The sequence below is a fragment of the Vidua chalybeata genome, chromosome 9 (assembly GCF_026979565.1).
Source record: "Vidua chalybeata isolate OUT-0048 chromosome 9, bVidCha1 merged haplotype, whole genome shotgun sequence".
NCBI classification, from domain to species: Eukaryota; Metazoa; Chordata; class Aves; order Passeriformes; family Viduidae; genus Vidua; species Vidua chalybeata.
The window spans coordinates 26,604,408-26,631,267 of NC_071538.1; the positions used below are offsets into that span (position 1 = coordinate 26,604,408).

General features: G+C 39.4%; 1 protein-coding gene across 4 annotated transcripts in view; it reads right to left on the bottom strand.

Annotated features, from left to right (window-relative positions):
* Positions 1-18,928, bottom strand: part of PTPRC (protein tyrosine phosphatase receptor type C) — a 64,871-nt gene extending 45,943 nt beyond the window's left edge. For 3 of the 4 annotated variants that reach the window (XM_053950968.1, XM_053950967.1, XM_053950965.1), the window contains exons 1-2: positions 18,823-18,928; positions 13,284-13,401 (exon numbers count right to left, since the gene is read on the bottom strand). In XM_053950968.1, the coding sequence (XP_053806943.1) occupies positions 13,284-13,350 (67 nt within the window). In that variant the 5' untranslated portion in view covers positions 13,351-13,401; positions 18,823-18,928. Of the gene's footprint in view, positions 1-13,283; positions 13,402-13,486; positions 13,516-18,822 lie in introns of those variants that run through there. The other variant, XM_053950966.1, reaches the window with a different exon arrangement.
* Between the last annotated feature and the right edge of the window lie 7,932 nt (positions 18,929-26,860).

Below are 26,860 nucleotides of genomic sequence, written 5' to 3' on the forward strand. Positions count from 1 at the left end.
AATGCTTTATTTCCACGACTGTTTCCAAGAGTGCTCAGAATTACAATCGTAGCAGATTCCACAGCTTCCTCCACTGTGGCCCTCCAATCAGCTCTTCCCTGTCTTTGGAGCTGGTGGCAGGGGACAAAGGGCTGAGCAGGAAATCAGTCAGGAAGGGCTAACTAGACTTCTGCACTAGTTCTGACAGCTATAAGAAATATGAGTATAGGACACAGAGCACTAGTTTTAAAAAAGAAAAAAGGCAAAAAAGAGAAAAGGGCAAAAAAATGATATCACTGAAGAAATGCTGGAGATAAGCCAGTAGGTTTTCATCCTCTTTAGAATAATGCCAAAACATGATTGTGCCTGCAGTACTAATTTACTTCTTTAATGAGAAATTCCCTGATTTACTGGGAAAGAAAACAATTATTTTTTATAAAGTAAAATAACTTTTATTTACTAGTGTTCTGAGCTCTGTGGAACAGTAAGATATTTAGAAATTGCACTGAATTCCTTTTATGAAGTAGAAATATTTTATATTACCTCTATGAGGTGACAATTTGCTATGATGAACAGGTGTCCCAAGGCTCTTTTCTTTTGCATTTCCTTTAATAAATAATGTTTACCAGCAGCAGGGCTGCTTTTTATAATAAAATCTTACTCACATAAGCTGTTCCAAAAGTCATTGTCCAGGGAGCAAAGGCAATCACTCACGAACTGGCAAATATCCATTTGCATTGCCAGTGCAAAGCCCTAGTCCTTTTCCTTTCCTGATACTGCTGAACATCCACAGAGAGGTTTCATTCTGTGATCACAGACTGCTCTTTTGGTCCAGCTTAGAATACAGCTCCAGAGCACGTGGTGAAGATGCCTTTCACCTGCAGAGCTGATTCTGTGCTTGTGCCATGGAGTAAGGGAGGCAAAGAACCCTGAGAACATAGAGATCTCACAGCTAAGTAGGGAAATGGTGGTTTAGGTAACAGGAGTAATATTCCAGCTCTCATCACAGAATCTTGTATGATGCTACAAAATGTAGTCACACTAAATTTTACATGCAGCAATCATTAATAACTGGCCTGCAATTAACAGGTTCTTAATTATACCAGCCTGATTGACAGAAGTGGTGACCTTTCAAAACTGAAAATTAATCTGAGACAAGCACCCCTCTCCTTAAAGCACCCCTAACTTCAGTTAATTTTTCTGATTATTAGATTGATCTTCTCTTTGGGCCATTTTATCATCACAAGTATGAAAATCTATATGTGTGTAGCACTTAGCTACAGAAAATCAGCAGGAGCAGCTTCAAAAAACATAAAAAGAAACAAGTATTTCTAGTTGTAGAAAGTCTTCAGTAGCAATTCTGTAAATATGGCCTGAACTGTACATTGAGCACCACACATATAAAACACTGAACAGATTTTCATTCTCTTCACAGAAAAGAGAATCCAGTAGAGGAAAAACCTCTTTCTGAAGTTCTGAAGAACTTCTTTCAGTGAAGACACTGATTGCATCCACCACCACTGCAAAGATCTGGTATCAGCCATATGTCAGCTTTATCACTCTATCTTGCAGTGCTCTTCAAAGACTACCTTAAAGATGTAAAGCAATTTTTAAAAAGTGTGGAGGGTTACTGTACCTGCTATGGTTACTCATTATCTTGAGGAAAGGCTGTCATAACAGAGAGAGATCAGATTCTACAGAAAGATTATATTAATAAACAGTTATTATACACATATTACACAGTACAACTCCATTCAAGGCTCTGCTTACAGCTGTATCTTATGATAAACTACTGCTTTTGCAAACAAAGCCATTCCGAACGCTTAACATCTTATAATAAAACCTTTTCATTCAAACGTGCAGCCATCTAGAACCCAAAAGTCCTCATGACCCTGAAATCCAACACTGCAAATTAAAAACAATCAATTCTGCAAAAACCAAACAAGAAATAAAGCAAAATCCCCCAGCCCTCTGTAGTGTTTAGTAAATATTTTAAAATATTTTCTGTATTGTGTTACAGATCCAGGTCACATGTGAATTAATTGCAGAGCTTGTATCTCCTAGAGTTTGTATCTACAAAATTCACCCTCTGATAATCAGGAAACATGATATTTATTTACAGTCTAAATAAATAAATTAGGTCAATTACATGTCAAAATTAATTTATTATTGTTATTACTATTTATGAGCACTTAGATATGAAAGTGTGAATGCAACCTAATTTTTTTTTTAACTGAACAGAACAGAATGTGGAACCTCTCTTCCACATCCAGATGCTGCTCACATTAGCTCATCTCCTGCAGGTAGAGGAACAGCTACAAGAACTGAGAATCTGTAGGGTGGGATTACATGCTCCCCCATAGAAGACAGTGAATGTATGTATGTGTGTGTTTGTAACACATCATCCACACACTCGGTTGTTTGTTTACTGTATTTCACTCACTGGTGGGAGAATGCAATATGTTAATGAAAGGATTAAACAGCTGGAGAAAATAATCATTGCAAATAAATATAGTGCCTTTGTATGTGACCTGATTTTTTTACTGTTTCCACACAGCAAGAGAAGAGCTGTGGAACACCTTTTTACCCACAGTACTTTTATCTTTAAGGGTCATCTTCCAGGAATACTTACACCAGTTGTTGACATGTATAAAGGTTATAAAAGCACAATGTGATATGTGCAATACATGGACCTGTGTAGGACAGTTTATCTTGAATCCTGGGAATAATTTATTGCATGCTGCTTTGAATGAGGTGTTGTATGTCCCTTCTCAGAAAAGGAAGCAAATGGCACAGGGGATTATGCAAGTTCTCTGGCTGGCCACATATGCTGCTATTACTTTTTCCATTATCATTCTTTCCTCTCACCTCTATAGCATTCCCTTTTAAGAAATATCCATGCTGTCCAGAATCAGATTAGAAATCCTTTGAGAACAAGATGATATTCATCCTACATTTGTCCAGCACCTGGCCCAGCAAGAATGCTTGACCACAGCTATGGAAAATAGCCCTCCTATAAACACAGAAATTAGACGGTCACAACCACAGAGAGGAGCAGCTCATTCCTGACTTCCCAAGTAGCTCTCTCTTTCCTCTCCAAACATTCACAACTTCAGAGAATCTTTCAGAAAATATTAACTTGCAGCTGAACACTACAATTTTTCACATTGTCTCCGTGACCGACACATGAAGGTCCTCTGAAAATCTGATCATTTTATTCTACGTAAAAACAGTTCCCAAGTGTTTTGGAGCTTACAGTCAAAGCCAGGGATATCTCTTCCAAACAGCTTTCTCAGGGCAGCTAATAGGAACTTGGAGTTTGAAGACCCCCAGTAGGCTTAAAGGAAAAAAAAACAAAAACAAAAACAAACAAACAAACAAAACCCAAAAAAACCCCATAAAAAACCAAACCCAAACCAACAAAACCAGAAAAATAAAATAAAATCTGTAAGACACTTAAATCCTTTTCAGACTTTCCACTGACATCACCACTGAGGTGAGACTCAGGTGAGCAGCAATTTTATTGTGAAGAGAAACAGAGAGCATCAGCTGCAGTGAGAGCAGCTGAAAATGGCATTTCTGACATGCATTTTGTTATGAAAATGTCTTCCTTGCTTGGTGAAAAGTGTGGTTTTTTAGAAACCATGGTTTGCAAGCAGTTTTTCCCTTGCCATTTAAGACACCCTCCTGCAAGGACGACACACTTGATGACATCTACATTGTAAATGGTTTTCTTTCCAATATTAACAGAAAAACTTCAACCAGCTACTGCACCAAACATTTGTCTATTTATTCAGGGCAGTGCAAAACTGCATCTTAGCAGGCCATTGAGCCCAGCATTAATTACAGGAGGAAGACAAATGCAGCTGTTGGTTTTTCATTAACTTTTGGAATAATTGATCCACATATCTTGGCATTTTTATCCTGAACTGTTCTATGATTTCTAATCAATTTAATGCATCATGTGTTGATTCAAAAGGCATCTGTAGGTGAGTTCCATAACTGCATTCCTCTATAAATAATATACTACATATTAAAACTTAACTATTTTATCACTTCAAAATCCTCATGGCCCAACTGACCAGTCTGTGAAAAGTAAAAAAATGCTAAATTTGGCAAGCCAAACAACATAGGACTTTATGAAACTTTCATGTCTGAGTATTAGAAAGCCTTCATCCTTTACTATCAAGGTTAAATAACTCTTTACAAAATTCACATTCATTTCCTTGAGCTGCCTCCCTTGTATTCAGCACTATTCCACTGTAAACCTTCTAAATGTTTAGAGAAAGCTGACACTGGGTTAAGCTGTTATTATTCATACATTTTTTCTAAGAGCAGGAGTATTGGATGTCTCTCAGAAACATTTATTTCTAAGTCATTTCATTAGCAGACAGACAGCAAAATCAGAAATGCTACTATTGTCTACTAACGCATATTTCTTTCTGCTCTTTCACATCTTTCCCTCAAATTTCAACCACATTTCTTACCTCAGACTAACACACCAGACTGCAGGTGTTTGGAGGATGTAGAAAGATCTTTCACTTCTGTTGAGGCAGCACAGTTGAGCATAGCAACATTAATGAAGCTACAAACCAAGTCAAGCTTTTTTCTGTACTTGCTAGACAGTCTGAGGTATCCCAAATATTACCCTTCCACTCACACACTGCACAGGCATGCATATTCACAGACTGTATTTTGGGAGGAGGAACCTTGTGTACTGCATACAAGAGACCTAGGGCAATAATCTCTTACTGCCATCAGGGATCAAGAAAAAAAATTCCACATAATTTAAAAAATATATGTTTCATCATTTAAAGTCTTCCAAGAAAGTATGATATTAATAAAGAAATCCTCCAGATACTCTATCCAAAACTCATTAAAGCTGGACGATTTCTCTAAGGTGTATACACACGTGATTTTGCATTCATTTTAGACACCAAAGGTCTGTCTTGAGAGGTTAATCAAACTGCTGCAGTAGCAGCACTGGGCATCTTTCCTTTGGTTATGTGAGCGTACAATTTTACATTATATGCTGACAAAGTCAAGTTGGCCTGCACTTCCCTAGAACAGTTATTCAGGTTTATAACTGCGACCACTGAGACTCCTAAAACACCTACTTTACTAGACAGGCTTCCTATTGTATTTACCCTTAAATGTGGAGGATTCTTTATAACATGAATCCTTTTGCAGCTGTGGTCTGTTTAGCACACCTCAGCTCATCCACAGACACAAGAAGTAAAAGGCTGGTGGTCCTGTTCTGGTGTCTCAAGAACTCATTGATCAGCTTCAGCTATTTCACCCAATAACGGGTAAAATAGAGACTACAGTTGATGTGATCATGTTTTACAAAATTTCAGATTTGCTAGGGTTAAGCACAGTATGGGTTGTTCTTACTCAGCACAAAACTATCAGCTCCCCATTGACAATACCTGTGCCTTAGGACTGAGAAAAAGGTATAAATTTATGTACAAGTAATTTGCTCCATACTTTTGCTTTCTTTGCTCAGATACTCTAATGCACAGCCAGTTTCATCACATTAATTGGTGGTAAGTTTACATGTTGCAAGACATGCAACATATCTGACAGGCATATCTGTAAATATTTAAGGAATTAGGACCCTACATTTTCAGCAAGGTAAGTGTTACTATCTTCAACTTGACAGATGATGAAATTGAAGTCTGGAGAAATGAAAGCAACACTTCACACCAGGAGTTTCTGAGACAGGCTAGACTGCAGCTGACTTCTGTCTCTTAGATCTTATTCTAGAAGCCTGACTCTGCTTTGTCATTTATCTTACCCTATTTTTCCCTACATAAATCTTAACTTACAAGCCTCCAGAAACAGTTCAGGGCTTAATACTATCTTAAACATTCAATTCAGTTTTGCAGTGTATATGATTACCTGGAAAGGCAATGCTAGACCTTTATTTTTATAACATCTCAGCTGAGGTTCTGTATTATATATTTCTCTGAGTGTAAAAACCTTTCAACTCATATAGGACATATGCTCCAGTTAACGAACTACTATTTCCTTACATATTTTACAAAGAGCTTCATTGTATGGCTTCATTTTTCTATCAGACAGCTATTTTGATTATTTCTCTTACTGTTGGGAAAAGAATCTATTTCAAAAGGCAATTAAAAATATTCTTCCATGGAGTTCACATTTTTGAAACAACAACAAAGTCATTCATGCCCTAAAAAGGGTACCTCTAGAGCTCTTTGCAAGGCAGTGGGATTATGAATGAAGAACAGATTGTGAGAGAAGTCTTTGAAACTAAAGAATAGAAACCTAAGCAAGCAGGCCAGCCGAGAAGGCACTGACACAGAGGGAATAACTGCAAGAACAGTACTGCAAAGTAGTGGTATAAAAGAAAAGAAGTGGATCCTGTTAGCTATACAACACTATGGATAATATAAGCTAGCACTGAAGTGCTCACAGCTAGTTTCTAAAATCCTGGCATTGAAGGCCCCAAACTGCTTTACTTGAAAGGGAAAAAAGCCTAGAAATAGATAAAATGCTGTAACAGTTACTGAAACACCATTGAAAAAGACCTGTTTGCAAGTGCGTGGATAGCCTGGAAATACATCAGGACATGCAGGCTAAAAGAACAGTCAAGTTGCAGGGAAATAAACAACTTTCATAACTATATCTGTTATTTTAATCTTGATATTTACAGGAGGAAGTCAGAGTTTTGCCACTCTTTAAAACTTCTCACCATTTTTTTTTTCCCCACAGAAGTGCTTCAGGGCCTAAACTGGGCTTTGAAGGGAGTCAACTACTTCCTCCAAAGTATACTGGATGCACTTCGTAAGTTTGTCTGAAGGAAAAAACGGCTTGATTTTTGTTATATATGACGTAAGGTAAATCAGTGTGAACGATGGGTATCTCAGGAGGCTGCAGAAAGCAGCAGAGCTCGGGGACAATCGCTGTCCTGCAGGCAGAGCTGGCAGTCTCAGTGCCAGCAGCCAGCTCAGTGAGCCCATCTGCTCTGAGCAGGCACAAACACCCGGCCCAGCCCTGCCTAAGCCATGCACTCCTGTGACACACAGGCTCTGCTGGGGCTCAGAGGAACTCACAGCCACAGAGCAGAACTCTTGCTGGCAAGCCTTGTCCAGCACTTCACACCTTCCTAAGCTGAACTCTTGCTAGCAATCCTTGTCCAGCACTTCAGACCTTCCTAAGCTGAACTCTTGCTAGCAATCCTTGTCCAGCACTTCAGACCTTCCTAAGCTGAACTCTTGCTAGCAAGCCTTGTCCAGCACTTTAGACCTTCCTAAGCTGAATTCTTGCTAGCAAGCCTTGTCCAGCACTTCACACCTTCCTGCAGCACTTCTCACTCCTCTGCTGTCTCGGGTTCCATCTCTGCAGCCACCCCATGCTGTGTTCTTCTCGCTTTGGTTCTCACCCTGAGCAGAGCAGCAGAGGAGGAACAGCCTCCCAAAGAAGGAGGAATGACTGAGTAAGTCTGCCCTTCAAAGGGAGATGTAGAGACACTGCAGAGACACTTGAGCTAACCACACCAGGTAGTTGACTGAGTACAGAAAGTCAAACCATGTCAGCAGACTTCAACATGGGTGAATTTCTTCTGCCTTCCTGGTGGACCAGATTTATGCTTATGAATATTAACTCTTAAAGTAGATAGAGAATGTAAACAGAGAACGAACATATCCATGGCTTGCTGGTCTCTCCTAGCTACCAGCAGGATACAGTAAATACCACAATGCAGCTGCACAGCAAAGGAAAACAGAATATATACAATGTATTCCCATCTTCAGTGTGGAGACTGCTGCTGTTTAACGCATACACACGCTATGGGACCAGCAGGCAGTTCTGAAGATAGGTCATGGGAGTCGGGAAAACAGAGCTTGATTCCTGACACTCAGCACACTTGGAAAGTCATTTCATCCTGTTTCCTCCCCCCATTTCTTCTGCCTTATTTCATTATATATGCAGTGTTTTTAACATGGTTGCTGTTGATTTGTTTTTCAGAACCTTAATATATTAAGTTCACCAAATTGAAACTAAAGGAAGTGTTTCCAAATACCAAGCCACCAAGAGCTGGACCCTCTTGAGAACTGGTCTCTGCATGACAGTTTTTTTGGCTTTAGGTCTACACAGGTAAAATATTCTTAGTATGTCAATATATTGATGTGAGTGAATAAAAATGACTAGAACATGTATTTTCCCTACTATGTAAGAAAGACCCACTAGGCCACAACCAATCTCTTGCACTGTCTGCATCAACAGATGTACCTATAGCACATCCACAACCCAGCCATCTGCTTGTTATGTTTGAACAGGTCTAGGTTAATGAGTAAAAAAAAAAATCACATATTTAGTCCAAATCTGTATCTAATTTCAGTCCAGAAACCAAGTTGTTCAGCCATAGTTCTGCTGAGCTCCAACGAACTTGTGTCCTGCCTGTAGCTTAGGTATGACACCACAATAAAACTAAACAGCTTCCAGTTCAGCAGTTGTTTGTGTCTGGCCAGCCCAGGGAGCGAGCAGAGCTGCCAGCCACCTGTGTGCACAGCATTCCCTGCCTTCATTCACTGGGAATAAAGCACTGGGGTGGTGAACAGCGTGTAAAGCAACCAATTTGTTGTAAATGGTTAAGAGGCCCCTGAGTGCAGGACACTGGGGTATGCATTTCCCAAACCCTTGAGTTCACCACTACAACAAAAAAGAACAGTCCCAAACAGAACCTGCAGTGAGGCATCTGTAAGAGGGCAGCATCAGTGGTGATGCTCTTCACCTTATTCTACCTTAATATACATTCTCCTGCCAGAGTAATTCCTCTTAGACTTTATCCTACACATAAAATGAACCAATATTACTAAGTTCCACTGCTTAAAAAATTAGGTTGGCCAGACTCTTTCCAAGGGTATAGACTGACCTGTGAAAAAGATTTTCATGGAAAAACAGAGCCATAGGATAAGCTATCTGAAAAGAAAATGCAGCACTTTCAGCTGGAAACTTGCACAGCTCTTGAGCATGGAGACTATATGACCAGAATTTCATGTGTGTGCCAGTTTTGACTGGGGTAGAGTTAATTTCCTTCATATTATCTATCTTGGGGCTGTGATGAAAAATGAGGTTAATAATCCAGAGATGTTTTCATTACTGCTGAGCAGTGCTTACACAGTCAAGGCTTTTCCTGCTTCTCACACCACCCCACTAAGGGAGGAGATTGTGGGTGCACAACAAACTGGGAGAGGACACAGTTAGGACAGGTGACCCAACTGCCCAAAGAGATATGACATATGGCATCATGCTCAGTATTGGAACCTGAAGGAAAGAGGAAGTGGGGACATTCAGAGTGATGGCATTTTTGTTCCCAAGTAACCATTAAATGTGATGGTGTCCTGCTTTCCTGGGGATGCCTGAACACCTACTTGCCCAGAAGAAGCAGTGAATTAATTCCTTACCTTTGTTTTTTCTTTACCTATTCAACTGTCTTTATCTCAACCTATGATTTTTCTCACTTTTATCCTCCTACCCAATCCCACCAGGAAGCACTGAGCATGCAGCTGTGTAGGGCTGAGTTACCAGCTGGGGTTAAACCACAGCAGCCCTCTTTGGTGCCCAATGTAGGGCTCAAAGGAGTTGAGATAACAACAGCTTTGATTGGAATGGGTTAGATGGAATTTACAGCTGTTATTGCTCTTTGGCTGCTTTGGGCAGACTGCTGTGCTTGCCCTGGGCTTGATGCCTTACAGTACATTAATGCAGTGCTCATCTGTGGCTGCTTTTTGCTTTCCCCACTGTTGTGCTGCTGATCCCCTCATTCTGCTGTGCCTGGGGACATTTTGAGGACAGCACTGGTGATGCACAGGGACTGGCACATGGCCAGGCATCACTGCTGTTTCTGTGCTGCTGTACTGGACATGCTGGAACTCCCTCCAGTGTGAACACAAGTCAGAGAGACTGGGACCTGTGGGTGAGTCCACGTGGGAGCAGGATATCCTGAAGCTCCTCTGGCCATGAATAAGTCCATGCCAAAGTGGGTACATCTGAAGTGCCTGTGGCCATGGCTGTGTCAGTGCCACAGCAGGGGCACTCCTGAAGGCATTGGGGCCCGAGGCCAGCTCCGTGCTGCAGCAGGTACAGTTTGAAGCACCAGCAGCTGTTCGTGAGGCTGGGCTGGAGCACCTCGAAGGTGTGGCCATGGATAAAGCCACAGCAGAGCAGGAACACCCTGCAGGGACTGCAGCCAGGAGTGAGGCCAGGTTGGGCAGGTTTGCTTTCTGAGGGGACAGTGGCTGTGGGTGAGGCCACACTGAAGCAGGTCTATCTCCAAAGGCACTGTGGCCCATGGACAGGGCTGTGTTGGAACAGCTGCCCCTCAGAGCCACTGTGGCTGTGGATAAATCCATATACCAGCAGGTGTGTCCCTGAAGAGACTGGTTCATAGGCAAAGCTCCACTTGGAGTACGTACAACCCTAAGGGACTGCAGTCTGTGGGTAAATCCAAGCTGGAATAAGGGCAAGGGGAACAGTTCATTGCAATGTTAAACCCAAAAGGGAATGGGTAAGAGACTGTAAGAGAAATACCTTTAAATTGTGGTAACCCATGATTTGAATTGCATATTTTAGGAATTACTATAACAAGAACCACCCAAACTTATGGAGGAGAAGCCTTACAAGAAATAGAGCAAGTGCATCAGGAACCCAAATTGAGCTGGCTTTGGTGCCCAATAACCACAAAACAAACCACCTCTCCTGTCCTGAGTATCACCACAACATGGAGCCCAAAGTCATGGACTAAATGGACTCAATGAATGTGTGGTAGACATCTTATGAACACTTTGCAGTGGTATCTATGTATTACACCAAAGGATGGGAAGGTTGTGGTTATCTACCTCTATGATGAACATGGTTTTCAGCACAAACCCATACTAGCTACTGTGTCCAAAATTAACATTATCCCAGACAAAACCAGCACATCATGCCTGCTGAAGCTCAATACTTTTAACTTGGGAAAAAAAAAGTCACACCCAAAAATATCAAGCAATTATTTAGTTTCCTGAAATAAAGGAAGTGGCTCAGAAGTGGGTGAAAGCTTTTGAAAGCTGTCAAATTGCTAAAACTTTTGTGGAGGAGGGGTGAACTTGAAATAATGATCTAATGGAAACAGTGCTTGTTCTGCAAGCATTTCTTTTTTCAAGAGGGAAGCAAAGGTGTTTTTCTGACTTTTTTGGCTTGGGTTAGGGGGTTTTGGGGGAGGGCTTTGGGGTATTGGTCAGTTTTTTGGGGGTGTTTGATTACCACTACAATATCTCTTTCTTACCAGAAAAATTAGTTGGATACATGCTTTTTATTTGAGGGATTTACACAGTGAAAAGGCCTTTGTGCAGGCTATAACTTCTATTTTGCTTAGTTTAATGTAGTTTGATGCTCTTAAATGTGGCTTGGTGATTACAGGAAATAAGAGATATTCTATAGGATGTCTGAGCTTGTGGAGGAAGTAAGACAACCTTAAAATTTCTCCTGCTAAGTTTTCAAAATCACTAGGTACAATAGGCTGCTGGAAAATAATTTTAGTAATAACAAAAGAAGTCTCAATGCCCACCAAACTCTTACAATCAAGTGCCTGAAAAGTGATTGCCATAAAGCCAAAGCCTATGCCACCCTTTCAAAATGCTGCTCCTCCATTAACAAACCCCTCCCTAGGAGACTGCCCAGTGTCCCTCGACCACGAGGCAGAGCAATCTGCATGGCAAATATGAAATATAATGGCTCTGTCACCCTGAGAGGAGATGCAATTTCTGTGCCAAACTACATCATAAAAACAAGGTCTATGATGTTGTGTACTCGATACTACAGCATGAGATTTAATTTAGTAGAGAGGAGTTAAAATATTTCCTTGAGGCTTTTCAGTTTAGAAAATGTAGAGAGGAACTGGCTCAAGTCAGACTACTGTGTGTGAACAGAAAAAAATAACTATTACTTGAAATAAAATGCTATTACCCATTTATCTGTCTTCCAGCCCTCTCTGTCAGCTAACATGTTGACTGACTGTGGAGGTGGCTGAGAGAGCAGACAGTAACCTGCCTTTTCTGGAGAAAAGGTAGCAGTGGGAAGTCTCAGAAGGACTTATAAAATGGAAAGTAGGACAGCAGATAAAAAAAAAGTCAGGAAAAGCAAGAGATTTTGTTCTTTTCCTCTACAGTGCAGCATTCACTTGTTTTCTTATAATCTCCAGCAGCTATCAACCAGATTTATGCAGTCCTGTCTCTGTTCAGAGACTTTGAGGGACAAGAGAGCTAATGCTCAGGCTTCAAATGCTCTTCTTAGCTGGTTATCAACTAAAGGCAGATCATTTTGTTGCTTACATCAGTATAAACCTCAAGTTACTATAGTGACATGAGGGTAGAAGCAGGAATAAATTCAATGTAAATGAAAAGAGATTTCAGCCCTGCATATAACTCGATGCCATTTCAGAAAAAATATTTCCAGCCACTTTTTGTCTGCCATCAACTGTCCCAAATTACATCGCCAGCTAAACTGATGGAAGATACATATACATAAAATGTTGCATTTTCTTCTGAAGAAAATATTTTCTTGAAGATGGATACTTTTTTGACTTCAGGTTAAGTATTACCTCAAGACTAATTGCTTTTCTTGCTACTCTCTTTATCTGTAACATCTAACAGGTTTTGCAAGATCATCCTCTCGGACTCTATCTTCCTCTCAAAAAGTCAAGCAACAAATTCACCAGCAGTGGGGTAATTAGATATTCCAAAGACTATTTAAGAAGCAGCCATTTTTACAAAATAAAAAAATAATGTTTTACAAAATAAGTAATATACCAATAGTAGAGATTAATTTACAACTTTTAGAACTTGTTACTAACCCCCCTGCAGTAAAAAAATCAAAACTTGAGCAACTGTAAGCAGATTCTGTGATCAGGGAGTGGCTAACATTGATGGGAAGACTTTTTTCTTGAAGGATTTAAACACAGAAAACCAATACTACATCGTGAGATGAAGCTGAACATAAAAACTACATGGAACAAGTTCACATAAGAGACCTAAATGTATTCTTTTTCAAATTCAGCTACAAATGTGGTTGTTTTTTAAAATGGTCCAGATAATTCTCACATGGGACCACGCAGAAGACATTTTAGCCTAGTGTACCAATCTTCCTGACCTAGGTTCTTACACCATTGCACACAATGGTATTCTAATTTCTGAACCAAGATGGTATTTCTGCACTTTGCAAAGCTTTTCACTGGTTTTATATCTACAGAGGATATTGAGGGATCAAAATGAGAGAAAGAAAAATCAGTTGCGACCTACCTTTGAGAAAAGCATCCTGTCCCAGAAATGCAACACCAAATGCTAAGAGTTTAAGCCACAAAAACATGGTTATTTCTGGAAATCAGGCGTATCCTTATGAAACAGCATGTGTCTTTCTCTGGAAAGCAAAATAAATGTTATCTGTCTGCAAAAGAATTTCTTCACAAAACTTGAACCCAGAAGGAGACTAACTAGGCACATACATTGCACTGCCTGCTTATCTGTGAAGGAGCTGCTTCCTCTGTTACCCTAACTAACCACTGACAAACTCGCAATGCACTGTAGTGATGTCAGAGACAATTAGTTCTTCAAAAAAAACTTCTTTCAGTTTCCAGGAAGTCAAAGGGGTTTTTCTTAGGTTCCTGCAGTAATACTTAGCTTCCTTAATTCAGCTAAAGTAGATTATTTTCAGCTATTTCTTCCTTTGAACTACACCGTTCCTAGGAGCTACACAGGACTCCACTTTCCATAAGGCTGGATTTAGCAAAGTCATTTTTTCCCTTCATGTGCACTTTCCTGCATACATTCACTGATTCCCATATATGTTATGTATGTTTCTTGAGATTTCTGTTGAGAGAAAGAGAAACCCTAACCACAAGTCACCAAAACACTTCTTCTGACAACAAGGCCTTCATAAAAATGCATCCTCAGGTGAAGTTACTGATGATTAAACGAAAACCAATTAAAAATGGTTTTCATTTAATAATAAATTTAACTTGATGATCTCTACAGGTCCATTCCAACCCTATTTTGTGATTTGGTGGGATATATTTCTGAATCTTTCTACAAGGATATCTTTCTGGGTATGACAGTAATACACAACAAATGGATAGAGGCAGTCTAATTCTACCTTCTGTAATGTTTAGAATTGGAGAACTCAATACAATTCTTTACCATAATGGTGCAGGAGGATTGTTGCTGCTTTCATGGACTTAATACAAGGTACAGCAAAGATATTTTCCCTCATTGCATGCACTGAGGCAGTTCTCAACAACTTGGTAACAAATGTGCCTTACATAGTAGACTACAAGAGGAAGAAATATTTGATTGCTTCTCTTATTGAAGATCTCCAAGGTTCTAAAAGAACCAGCAGAACCCTGTCATAAGACAGATAAAGAAGGGAAGAGAATACTTTTGTGTTGCTTATTCATAAGTCCTTCAGTGACTTCCTAAGCAACACAAGGAAAAAGTTGCACAAATTCACATAATAATTCACAAATGACATGACTGAATCAAATTCCTCATAATATTAAATACTTCTACTATTATGAGTCAAGTCTTAGAACACAGACCAAAATCTTAGCTTAGCATTAAGCAGCATGTCTCCATACAAAGTGGCTGTAATAATAATTATATGTAAATGTGTTCAGAACAAAACTGATCCAATGATATTGCTCTGACACTCCAGAGACTCCAATTTTGATATAAAATAACCTCATCATCCTGGAGTTGTCACAAATTAAATTTGGACTATAGCCATACATTGCCTGCAGCACTGACATCTTAGTCCCTTTTATCCTAGACAAAAGCAGCATACCAGCATGGCTGACATATGCCATCTGATGAGCAGAGTGCATGACATCCCGTGAAGAATCTCTCGTAAAGGTTCTCAAAGAGAACCAGGCTCCATTCCCACCTGACCTTCCCCAGAAGTTTTATACAATCTCCACTCAACTCCTCTAGCTGCGTCCCCAAGACAAATTCCTGCAGAATGGATCTTTTCTGGCTGTGTGATATTTAGCGAGCTTCCACAGCACTCAAATATTGCAACATACCCTATCTACTATTTAGTGAGAACATCACACACCCCAGTGATCCCACTGTTCTAGGTATACTGTGACCATAAACCATCAGCTGTTAAAATTAATGACCGAAGTTACAAAATTACATAAGAAAGACACAGAACTGTTGGAGCAAATCCAGAGGAGGGTCACAAAGTTGATAAGAGGATTGGAGCACCTTCCCTGTGAAAACAGGCTGGGAAAGTTGGGCTGTTCAGCCTGAGAAAGTTGTGTGGAGACCTCACTTGAAGGTGCCTAGAGGGAAGCCAAAGGACTCTTCATCAAGAACTTTAGTGACAGGACAAGAAGTAACAGGTACAAGTTGAAAGAAGGGAAATTTAGGTCAGATATTAGGAAGAAATTCTTTACTGTGAAAGTGGTTACTGGAAAAGGCTGTCCAGGGAGGTTGTGGATGTCCAAACACCGGCAGTGTTCAAGGCCAGGTTGGATAAAGCCTTTTGCAGCCTGGTCTAGTGGGAGATCTCTCTGCCCACTAAAGGAGGGTTGAGACTGGATGATCTTCAAGGGCTCTTCCAACCTTTAACATTCTATGATTCTGTTAGAACTCATGAAGTCTTTTTCCAAACATAAACTGCAGTCTTCTTTCCCAAGTTTAAACCCAAAACTTTCCTTTTGTGGGAATAGGAGAATTAATTCACTCTATTTGCACATTAAACCATGGACTGTTAAAATAAATCCTTTCACAGGACAGAGCCTGAATTTTTAATTGGCCAACAAGATTATGTCCGTATGTAACTAGAGCAGTATACTTCCCCTGTGTCCTGGAAAGAATTAAAGCCAGAACCATCCATTTGTATTAATAAGGATTTCTAAAATTACATTAAAAATGTGCAGCTGCTTAAGTTATCCATTTCTTTGGAAGTCTTTCTCTTTTGTACTCATCCCCTGGGTAACCTGGGAGGGAGAGTCTGGTTCTCTCACTGCTAATAGGACCACAGCATTGGAGCCAGGAGCTGTGATCCTCAAAACACTCCACACACCCATCTCCGTGCACGGCCTCTCATAAGACATCAGACAAAACTGCTGTAGGTGCTCAGTGACTGATGTTAGACAGTGCAAAAGCTCTGCCCAGATCCCAAACACTCTTAGAGCTAGCTGAGAGACACCAAGGTCTCTCACAGCCTTCACAGTCCCTGCTAACTTGCTTTCTACCAGGAGGTGTTTCTGTAACTCTGTTTTGTAAGTGGTGCAGCCCAGAGGCATCAGATTGCAGGGTGTGACAGAGAAAGGGAGGGAGCAAGTACACATGCATGACATTTCTGCCCCAGAACAACTCCACCATATGCTAATGCAGCTACAAAATACCTTACTGTTCTTTGGGGAGAAGCCAAGGAGCTGCTTCCTATTCCAGTGAAGGGCAGAGCAAAATACAGAACAGCCATAACACTCACCACTATTTACCCTAAAGGAAGGGAGAGCATGAATTTTTCAACCATGTGGTATTATTCTGAGATTCCCTTTTTCTTCTCCAAGAGTGTTCCCCAAACCATTCCCTATCTCTGTCTGGTACTACCAAGCCAGGAGGAAATAGACTGGAAAGATTAAAGGAAGGCAACAGTAGCAGTAATCAGGGTATAAACAGCATCTTCATACAGCCACAAGCCAAATAAATCTGTGTCTCAGGTTGGATTGTCACCCAAAGATGGGCCCAACCTGTATCTGCCACCAGATATCAACAGCCACACTTCCCCTACACTCTGACACCTACGGGGCCTGTGCCACCCAAAAATGACCATTCCCTGTGCTCACTGTGTTTAATGCCATAGGAACCAGGACTGAAAGATACCAGTGAAACCTCACTCTGTTGTCTCTTCATATTATTTCATGCTGCTCAGTTTCACCCTAAGTGTTCATTTCCCTAACAGTTTAGCAGCATTCACATTCCTCACACAACACAACTTCCAAGTCCAGATTATCAAAGTCATTATGGTTTCACTTTGGCATTTATCACCAAGAATTTTAACTGGGATTTATTTGTTCTTCAGAGGGTATAATGTTGTGGAAGGTAAGGGCTAATTCAGGCAATGGTGTTCTTCACTGGTACCTAAACCTAATGCTGTTTTGTGTTAATGTGTTTCCAAAATGCAGTATGAATTAGTTTTCTCAATCAGTGTATTCTCAAGTACTCACCTGTGTTTTCCTTTTGTTCAGAGGCCTTGAAAGAATAAATTACAAAGCATGTAACTAAATAAAAAATAAATTCTCTACATACTCCATACATCATTTATATTTAAAGTAATGCAGACTTCTTTTTGCATGATTTCCCTTGCATTGAAGTCATCTCATATGACTCAGCTCAGTTACAGTGATACTCAGCACATCAAATATCAGAATTAAGCAGTTCACAGAAACTGAAGTCACATGCTTTTTCAAACACTAAGGGACAGAGGATAAATTTATCCCAAGGGCAACTCTGTTTAAATCAAGGGGGTTACCTGCATTATGCATTTTATCCAGTAAAATTAATTTGACAGTCTTACTGTGAAAACGCTGTTCATGCTAGAGAATATATCTCATAACAGTCTTCATGTTTCACTGAACATTTGCTAAGGAATCTATTTTTTACATACTTTTTCAGGCTTGTTTTCAATTGCCAAGAACTATTTCCTGAAGAAAGAAAACATTTCTACTTAATGTGTCATATTGGATCAAATTATTTTAAGGTCGAGAGTAAACAATAGAGCTCTTTGTGCAAGCATACTGCTCTGCTGCTATCAACCCTCAGGCAACGATGATTTGACATCTTCACTTCATATGTTGCCTGCATGATCTGTGCTGTACCTGCTCAGGACAGAGAACGTATTCTGGTATCCCTCAGGCACTCTTCACAATCTGGCCCAAAATGAGCAATAAGCCTAGGAGAAGCTCTTGGAAGTGCCAGGCACCTACTTCTTGCTCACATATAAAATCAGTGCAGGATAACAGTGGGCTCAGTTATTGTGAAATGAATGTTCTTGAACAGCTCCCTTTAACATGCCCACTTAGAATCTGCTACCCTTAAACAGTGTCAGCATACCCATAAACCCTGGGATTTGTTAGATTTGTGCTGAACATCTGCTCTGCCTCCTGGTTCTGAATGAGTGCTGGATGCTGAGAACAGCTCAGGATTTAGCTTTGTATAAAGTGTATAATATATAATATTTGAATATTGCACAGTGGATGAGATAATTTTTGATTATTAAACATCAAATAAACATTTTTACCCATAGCACCTTTTCTTTGTATCCTTCCATCATTCACCTTGAAAGGGAAAATAAAATAAGGGATGACAATTAATTGAATATTTGCTTCCCCTGGACCACTTCTTGAACTCTCATCCAGAAGAGCTCTTCGACAGTGGCAAATTCTTCCTCCTCTTAGTCCAATTCTGCTTTTCCCCCTCCAGTTTCATCTCCTAGTACCACCTTCTGGGTTCTATAGGCATTCATATGACTGTTTCAACAAATGAAGAACCACAATTTTAAAGGGCAGTGAGCTGAATTCCAGGCAGGGCATTGTCCTCTGAACAATCAGGCTGAAATTCAGGAATACCATCCCAGCTGAAGGTACTAAACCAGCTCCCTCTGTGCAGAGTCTCCCCTATTACCTTCACAAAATCCACCCTGCCTTCAGCTAAACTGGTTACTTATTTGCTGATGGCTTGGAACTAGCTAATCTATACCTGCTGGTTAATTTTCCCAAATTATATGCAGAATTATACTTAATTACATAACACTCTGCAATAAATGCTGTCTTACCTGCACCATAAAGTCACAGTTGGGCCATGTTTGCAGAAGTCCTGACAGAACATGAGTAAAGCAATAGTAGCACCTGCCAACATAAACGAGCCCACACAGTAAAAGAAGAAAATGCTTACAAACAGTCTTTTTCAAAGTCTTTACATTCTGGTTTTATTGCAGATCACTGGGTATTCCATTATCTCTTGAACAGTGCTTCCTGTGTGCTCTGCACCAAATATAAAGACCAGTCTGTTTATTCTGAAGTAATACACAGAGCAGGCTTTATTTTTTTCAACTTTTTTAATGCTCAAGTTCAGCTGAAGCAGGCCAGGACCAGGGTCAGGGTAGGCTACTGAACCCATGTTTCAGGCTATCTTCCTACAATATGCTACTTCTGAGCTAACTGCTCTCTAGTCTCTGTTGTAAATGAGCAGGCCAGCTTGCTTTCTGTGAGTTCTCTGTCCCCTTTTCTGTTCTTCCCAAGCAGGTATCTTCTGTGATTTTAACTTCTGTATTCTTTGCTTCTACCACTGTATCCTGCTTCCACCCAGACTGCTTCTCACCTGGGGTGCCAGATTGATAGTCATACCCTATTAGCTGTGGTCTACAACTTGTCCTGGTATTTCACTATCTGTCAGATGACAGTGCTTATAGCCAAGAGTATTTGTGTGCATTTTTCCAATAAAACACAGGATTACTCTATAGCAAATGCTTTTCTAACATCCCAAATATGATTATGTTTTGGATGGACATGCAGTCCCACAGCTGATTGTAATCATTACTGTATAGAAGCACAAAATGCCTTTGAGCAAGGTATTTATAAGCATAAACCACAAATCTTTACCTAGAAGGCTGGTCTGCTTACAGTGATGCTGTCAGTCATCTTCTGATAGCCCATCTCCTGCCCTTCTTCACATTGTGACATGATTTTTCTCTCTGGAGCTGTCCAAAAGGGTTAGAGAGATGTCTCCAAAGATAAGCATGTGGCAGGCATTACTTCTTCCTCAGGGGCTTGTCAAGAAACTACTGCTATAAATCTACAAGAGTCTGGAAGATTTCTATAATCTAAAGTCACAATAATCATCTTTGAATTTGAAACAGTTAGGAAGCCAAACTGATCCCACTGATTTATTTACCTTGTACATCAGGGTCTATATCTCCCTCCCTCAGTTTCCATGCCTTTAAGTCATTCAGTTTATTTGTTTCACACACACTACAAGCCATCTTAAAATGTGACAAGTTCATAGTGCTGATACTCTGTTATAAAAAAAAAGTCTGTCTAAGGATGCACTGTATGTCTTGGTTTATTCTCACACTAAAAAAACAACAGAACATTTAGCAAAGGCAGTAAATTTTAAACTTTAAAGAAAAAGAGTAATGCAAAAGTCATTCATGTAATTGAAAATATTTCTGTATCACTTCTTGTTAATGGGCATAATTAGAGTCAGCTAACAGAGGTGCAAAAATATTGGCTATATGCTTTTAAAGTAACAATCATGTAAACAGTAGACTCGTGCAAGATAAATTTTGGCAGAGTCAAGCAAATATTTGAGTGATTTACAACAGGTAAGAGAAAAGACAGCATTGGGAAGCCAAACACTGAAATAAATAGATTTTTTTTTTTTTTGGTATTTGGGTTTTATAGCTAATTTCTGTTTCACTATAGGACATTTCATAATAAGCACACAAAGACATTTAGCACAAATTGGCTATTTTAACTGGGTCACAAAGCTCAAGAAACATGTTGCTGAGGCCTTATAAATACATACAATCTGTGCATACAGTGCAATGGAAGAGCCAAAAATAACCAAAAAATGATGGTGGAAAGGGAGGAGGGGAAGTTGGTAATCCCATTCTGTGGTATTCTCCAAACACCTGGAATTCTCAGAGTGTAAACCACTGAATCACAAGAGAAGCAAAACAACATCAGATTCATTTGTTTCAAGAAAAAAAAAACCCCTTCTACATTTCTCATAAAACAGGACCCTAAGAAACACCACGATTTCACAACTGTTTTATAATATGTGTTCATGTGTACACTGCCAAAAATCTAGTCTCTGTCAAAAAAAAAAAAAAAAGGCAAAAAACATAGTATCAGTATTGTTTCTTAGGTTTCATTATAAAAAGTGATAAAATGCTAGCAATATAAATTGTTAGCAAGAATAGCTCATTTTTTCCCATACCAAACTCAGGCTCATATACTAATCTGGTAATGTGCTCTCACTCCCCAGATCAGCACAAAATATTTGCACATCCTCTTTCTGCCTTACAGCAAGTGTTACTTCCTACACTTAGTATGTTAGGAAATATCACAGAAGATGAAACTTCATGCAACAATTATTTAGCAAGAGTGTCTGTCTGTTTTTTGCCTTCTTCTCATAAGAAGATCCTCTTTAGAGTTTATGAGATTCTGTGTTAAAATACTGAGGTTCTATTTAAAATTGATTTTGATGCAAGCTAAATATTAAGTGCTGGTTCCTAAAACAAAGTCAGTCTGTCAAGCCTACAACCTGGTAAACAAAAATTAAGGCTTTTCCTTCAGACAAAACTATGTTAGCTATCTGAACCTCATTTTAGTTTCATATCCCAACTTAATTTTCAGTTTATTGAGGTTCAGAAAGTTGCTCCATCCACACTGATCAATAGAGACACATTCTGAAGGGGTGAATTTTCTGAGAGACTTTACCCACTCCATCAGCCCACTGTCCTTTTAGGTAGAGGAGACCATGGAAAAATACAGATTCACAAATAAATTTGTCTAAGAAAGGCAAATAACCTGTTCATTTTCCTTTCCTTCTTCTACTGCAAACAGGAACAAATTAAAGACAGATGATAGCAAACAAAACATGACCTGCCTGCCCTCCACTGTCCCTGATCAAAAAAATCCTTGGTGCTATTCCTTGCACTCAGAACCTTCCTTTCTCCAAATTTCCCACATCAGGCTGAAAAAAATCCTGAACTGTCTCACTACTCTTTACAGACAGTTCACCTTCTCGATTCATGAATCTGTAAGGTCAGACTTACATACACTCTTTTCTACTTGGAAATACCTTTCATATTCTGCTACAGTTTTTGGGCACCAAAATACCAGTCCTGAGCAAAACAAGTTCCATGCATATTTTTGCATGAGGAACACAAGCAGGGTGAGAAAAGAGAAGTTCAAAAACAAGGTGGGAAGAGCTTTTCTCTGCTGCTTCCACAATGGCCTCTGCTCTACTCCAAGAGGTAACAGCAAGTAGAAACAGGATTTTGAGAAAGCCTGGGTTTTATACATGTCCTAGCTCATGTTAGAAAGTTGAGCAGCTGAAAATGAACATATTCTTTGTATAACCATATAACTATGGGATCTCTCTGAAGATCATGCATCTATTCTTATTTACCTATTTTAAATAGTTCTATGCTTTCATTAACATTCAGATTCATTAAAGGGCAAAATTGTTTGGTTTTCATGACCTACAATAGTTAAATTATGTGAAACCAGTTTTATAAATTATCTACCAATCATCCAAACCACCTACAACAGTTTATTGAACAAGTAGGAGCTCAAAAGGAAAAACAAAATCCCAAAGTCCTCTCAAATTGATTATTTCACTTGAATGCCAGCAAATACCCACTTAAACTACTGACAGTACTTTTTATGCTGTATTTGTAAAAAATGTATGCAGTTGAAGCAAGTTTTGTTTAACTGCAACATCAGATGTACTTAATACCTTTACTGTCATGAAAGATCATCAGCAGTGTTTTCCAGGACTGTCAGATTAAGACTATTAGACCAAATAAAGCTATAACTGAAAACCAATAAAAATTTCTGACTGTTGCTTCTTGCTCTTGCCTCAGCTTGCCCCACAAATCGGTGCTGCTCTCAGCTTTCCAAGCTGGTTTCACTTTCTGGTTCCTGTATAATAATTACCAAGGCCTAGAAATGGTGAAGAGCTGCAAAATTCATAACTGAGGAACTTAATATAACCTTCTTTTCCAGCTAAGTGAAATTCCAGCTACATCAGTGAAGCCATAATTTCTTTTATGTTGTCTCTTTGCAGATGGACTTTCTGGAGATCAGCTAAGGCATTTTGATGCAGCCCACTGCAAGTCCCTGAAGTAAGGAATACTTTGGGAGCTGAAAACAGAAGTACTGATATCCTGGCCCTCAATCCCCAAACCTCAATTTAACATACTGAAACGCTTGAGATGAGTCCATGCCTTCTTACCTTTGGACTGTCTGGATGAAAGGATTGATCCTTTGGGGACAACCTATCTGACATCTCAGCTTTCATTCTGTATATCGGAGGTACCAAGCTCCTCTTCACCAATCTGGCTGCCAGAGGTGCCAGTACTTTCTTACTGAAAGCAGAAAAGTACAGAGACAGATAAATACCATCCATATTCTCATCTAAGGATTACATTAAAGATTTGGCAAAACCTTTAGAGTCAGATGCCTCTGGTTTTCCTCAATTGAAAAGCTGAGTTCTTAGCTCTTGTCATGATACACTGGGTGATTTGAAGCTTGCACTGAACTAAAGCACACATGACACTGACTTGCAGGTGCTGCAGGACCTACAAACCCTGCTCTGGGGCAGGGGAGAGGTTGCAGAAGTATGCAGACATTTGAAGTTCTGTCCAGTCCATGTGCTGAGAGCACATCTCGCTCCTCCTGGCCCCAGCTGCTCTTTCAGCTTGTCAATACCTCCCTTTTGACAGGATAGGACTTGCGCACGTTGTATGGAGCAAAATGATCCACTACACAGCTCTCCCAATAACACTTTTGGGCAGCAACTTTGATAGGATACATTTTACATCTCACTGTGTCTTGGCTTGCACTTTAACCACATATTTTAGTCTACCTATGGTATACACTGTTACCAGTATCTCTTCCTCCTCTTACATGCTGAAGTGTGATGTTGAGTTTTCTACATTTAAAAAGATACAGCTGTTGCTTTATGGCCATTTCTGCAAGATTATTTGGAATAATTTGAACACTTTCATCATTGGATGACATACACTTCCAGTGCAGAGATTTGTGTTGTCCTTCTCCTAAGCTGGGGACAAGCACTGACAGAGGCTTTCTTTTCTCCCCTGCTGTCCCTTGACATAGCAGTGCTCAGGGAAAGGCACCCTTTGACAGCCAGCTCTGTGCAGCAACTCGTGTTCTGGTCGAGCAATGCAATTGTGAGTGGGAGAGAGAGAGAGGGAAGAGGAGAGCAAAGGAGAAAAGCAGATCATGGAGCAAGAAGTGGTGGTCACTGAGAGCTCTGCATATGCAAGTAGGATGATGGTAAAAATCTCAGCAGAGAAAGCAGAGACACCAGTACAATGCAATGTGCTTTTACTACATCCAGCTCCACCTAGATGTCAGGCTGCTGTGTCCTACCCTCAGTTCTACAGGCATTTGTGAAGTCCCAAGGAGTGCTCCAAAAGGGCAATGATCCACAGGATTCTCAGTGTATCTGTAGGTACATACAGGAACATGTACCTGAGTATGTAAGGTTGGATGAAGTTGCAGAATAGTTGCTGTTTTTCGACGGAAGGGTTATCAGGCAAAGAGGATCCTTTAAATGTTTTGTGTTCCATGCTGCATAAAAACCTTTGAGCATACACTTGTTTTAAGCAGCTCATACTGCCCAGCTCAGCAAGGGTAATGCTCAAATTTGCTGCTAAAATTAATGTCAATAGCATTTAAAGGGTCTCTTCTTGGAAGCTTTTAGCTCTAAGAACCATAGCAAATACATATCTAGCAAGAGACACAGCAACTCAGATTTATAACTTGACCTTGAATTATGGGAAAGTATCTTAGAACATTCCAGATTTATGACTTTGTTTCCTGGAGACCCTGACTGTAAAAATGAGGCTGGACTTAAAGAAGAATGTTCACTTCTGGTTTTCTTAACAAGGTGTCCTTGAGCTGTATAATCTTGTAACATAAACCAGACAATCTTTTAAGAAATCGATGTTCTTCCTTAATTGTCTCATAGCTAAAGGCTTTAAAACCAAGATGAGGTATGTACTTCCTGACACCCACAGATGAAGAGATACTGAGCATAATTCTAGCTTTTATTATGTAAATTTCTTGAGAGTATGATATTCTTTTTCTCCATATCCTAATTTTACAAGTACCTTTTCTCTTTCTTGATTTGTAGCCAACACAATCTTTGCATCATAGCATTTCCAAATTTTCAAATTTATATCAAGCAAAATATTCTTAGCTACAATAAAAATTCAGAGGTAAATGCTTTAAAGTCTTATGGCCTCACTTCTTCAGTGATGTGTAAACAAACCACTTGTCCTGCAATCATTAAAATTTTCTAGAACAGGATTTTTACTATAGAAAACTCAAATATAACTGTTATTCACTTGACAACTTAGACTGATAATAACACACATGCTTATACTTAATTATTCCTTCTGAGTCAAGACCAAAACCTGCCTTTAAGTTATTGCATTATTTTCTGTTACAGTTTTTCACTTCTCACTCATCTTACAAAAATATAGGGAATGGGAGCACAAAATAAAGAAGCAGAGAAAGCAGCTTCAAAAATTGGAAGTTTACTTTAGAGTTACTTCCCTTTTCCTGGTTTTCAGGAGTAACTATAAAAAAAGCTCAGATTTTTATTCTTTTCTTCAAAGGGTTGCTGGGAATAGAATTCAAATTATCAGAGGTTCCCTTTCTTATTTAGGGCCACTGACTGACCCTAAGAAAAATGTATTGAGGCATTCAATGTATTTGTTTGAAATACTTGATATTGAAATTCAAACAGTTCTTCAAGCAGAATTCCTAACAAGAAGGATTTGTGACAGGGAGTCTACAAGATTTACTTTGAAGAAAGAAAATGTGTGTTTAAGAGACCCTCAAACCTTCAAAAGAACACCTCCTTCAAAAGGCCCCACCTCACAACTATAAGGCATTTTCAGAAGTTAATGTATTTACATAAAGTAGAAAGACTTGCAAACTGTACAAGGCAATTACTGAAAACAGTGGTATAGTATTGAACAAAATGATCCTGATTTTCCTTGGTTTTTTTTTTTTCAAAGAAATCCATTATTTCTTTCATCTACACTAAAACTATAGACCAAATCCTACAGTTCTTACTAAAAAAAAAAAATTTTACAGACTTCCTGCTGGTCTTAGGTGGAAAGAAATTGAATACTCCAGTGAGGTGAAGGACAAAAAGAAAAGGAACTTGAAAATACAGTCCATATGAAAGAAAAATTGTATTTAAAATGTGCCAAATAAACACTAAAGACCTATTACCATGTATTTGAGCAGCTTTTTCTGACATTACATGACTATACCTATGTCTATTCAGACACATATATATGCTTGTATATTCATATACCATTCCACACAGAGCTATCCAGATGAAAAGCCTGTCCCATCCTTCTCTAATTTTAGTTAGAATACATTGCAACCAACACACATCAGCTAAGACTTCCCTGAGATAGGACTCCATGGTGTCTTATGCTTTAAATCAGCTTTGTGAACTTACTAAAATTATATTTCAGGAAAAGAGGGGTAGAACAGCTAGAAGACACACATAAGCAACAGGTCTAGCTAGGTAGTTCAAAGTGATCAATGTATTTATTTTGTTGGGGTTTTTAAATTTTATTTTAAAAATATTTTCCCCCTTCTAGTTTATGAACAACTTTTGCCTTCTGAACCCCACCTTTATGTTTCTCCTTATCTCTGGAATCATCCTGAAGATGTTTCAGAGAGAGGGCTAGAGAATTGAAAATTATTTTCGCAACAGAGTAGGACTGGTAGAGCTTTTCATCAACATTGCTGTGGACATGATGCATGAGCACATGCACACACCAACCACCACACACCCACTGAAGATTCTTCCCTGATTCATAACTGCCCAGTATCAACTAAAAAAAGATTCCACATTGCAAAGCATGGTAGAATAAGTGTTTTTGTAAGGAAGCTCTCTAGACTTCACCAAAGAAATCTCTTCCCACTAAACACTGCAGTATCATTCAGCCTACACACAATAACATATTTTAATCTGGCAATGCCTGTCCATGTGGTAAAAACGCCCAAGAAGTAAGATGAGCCTATACA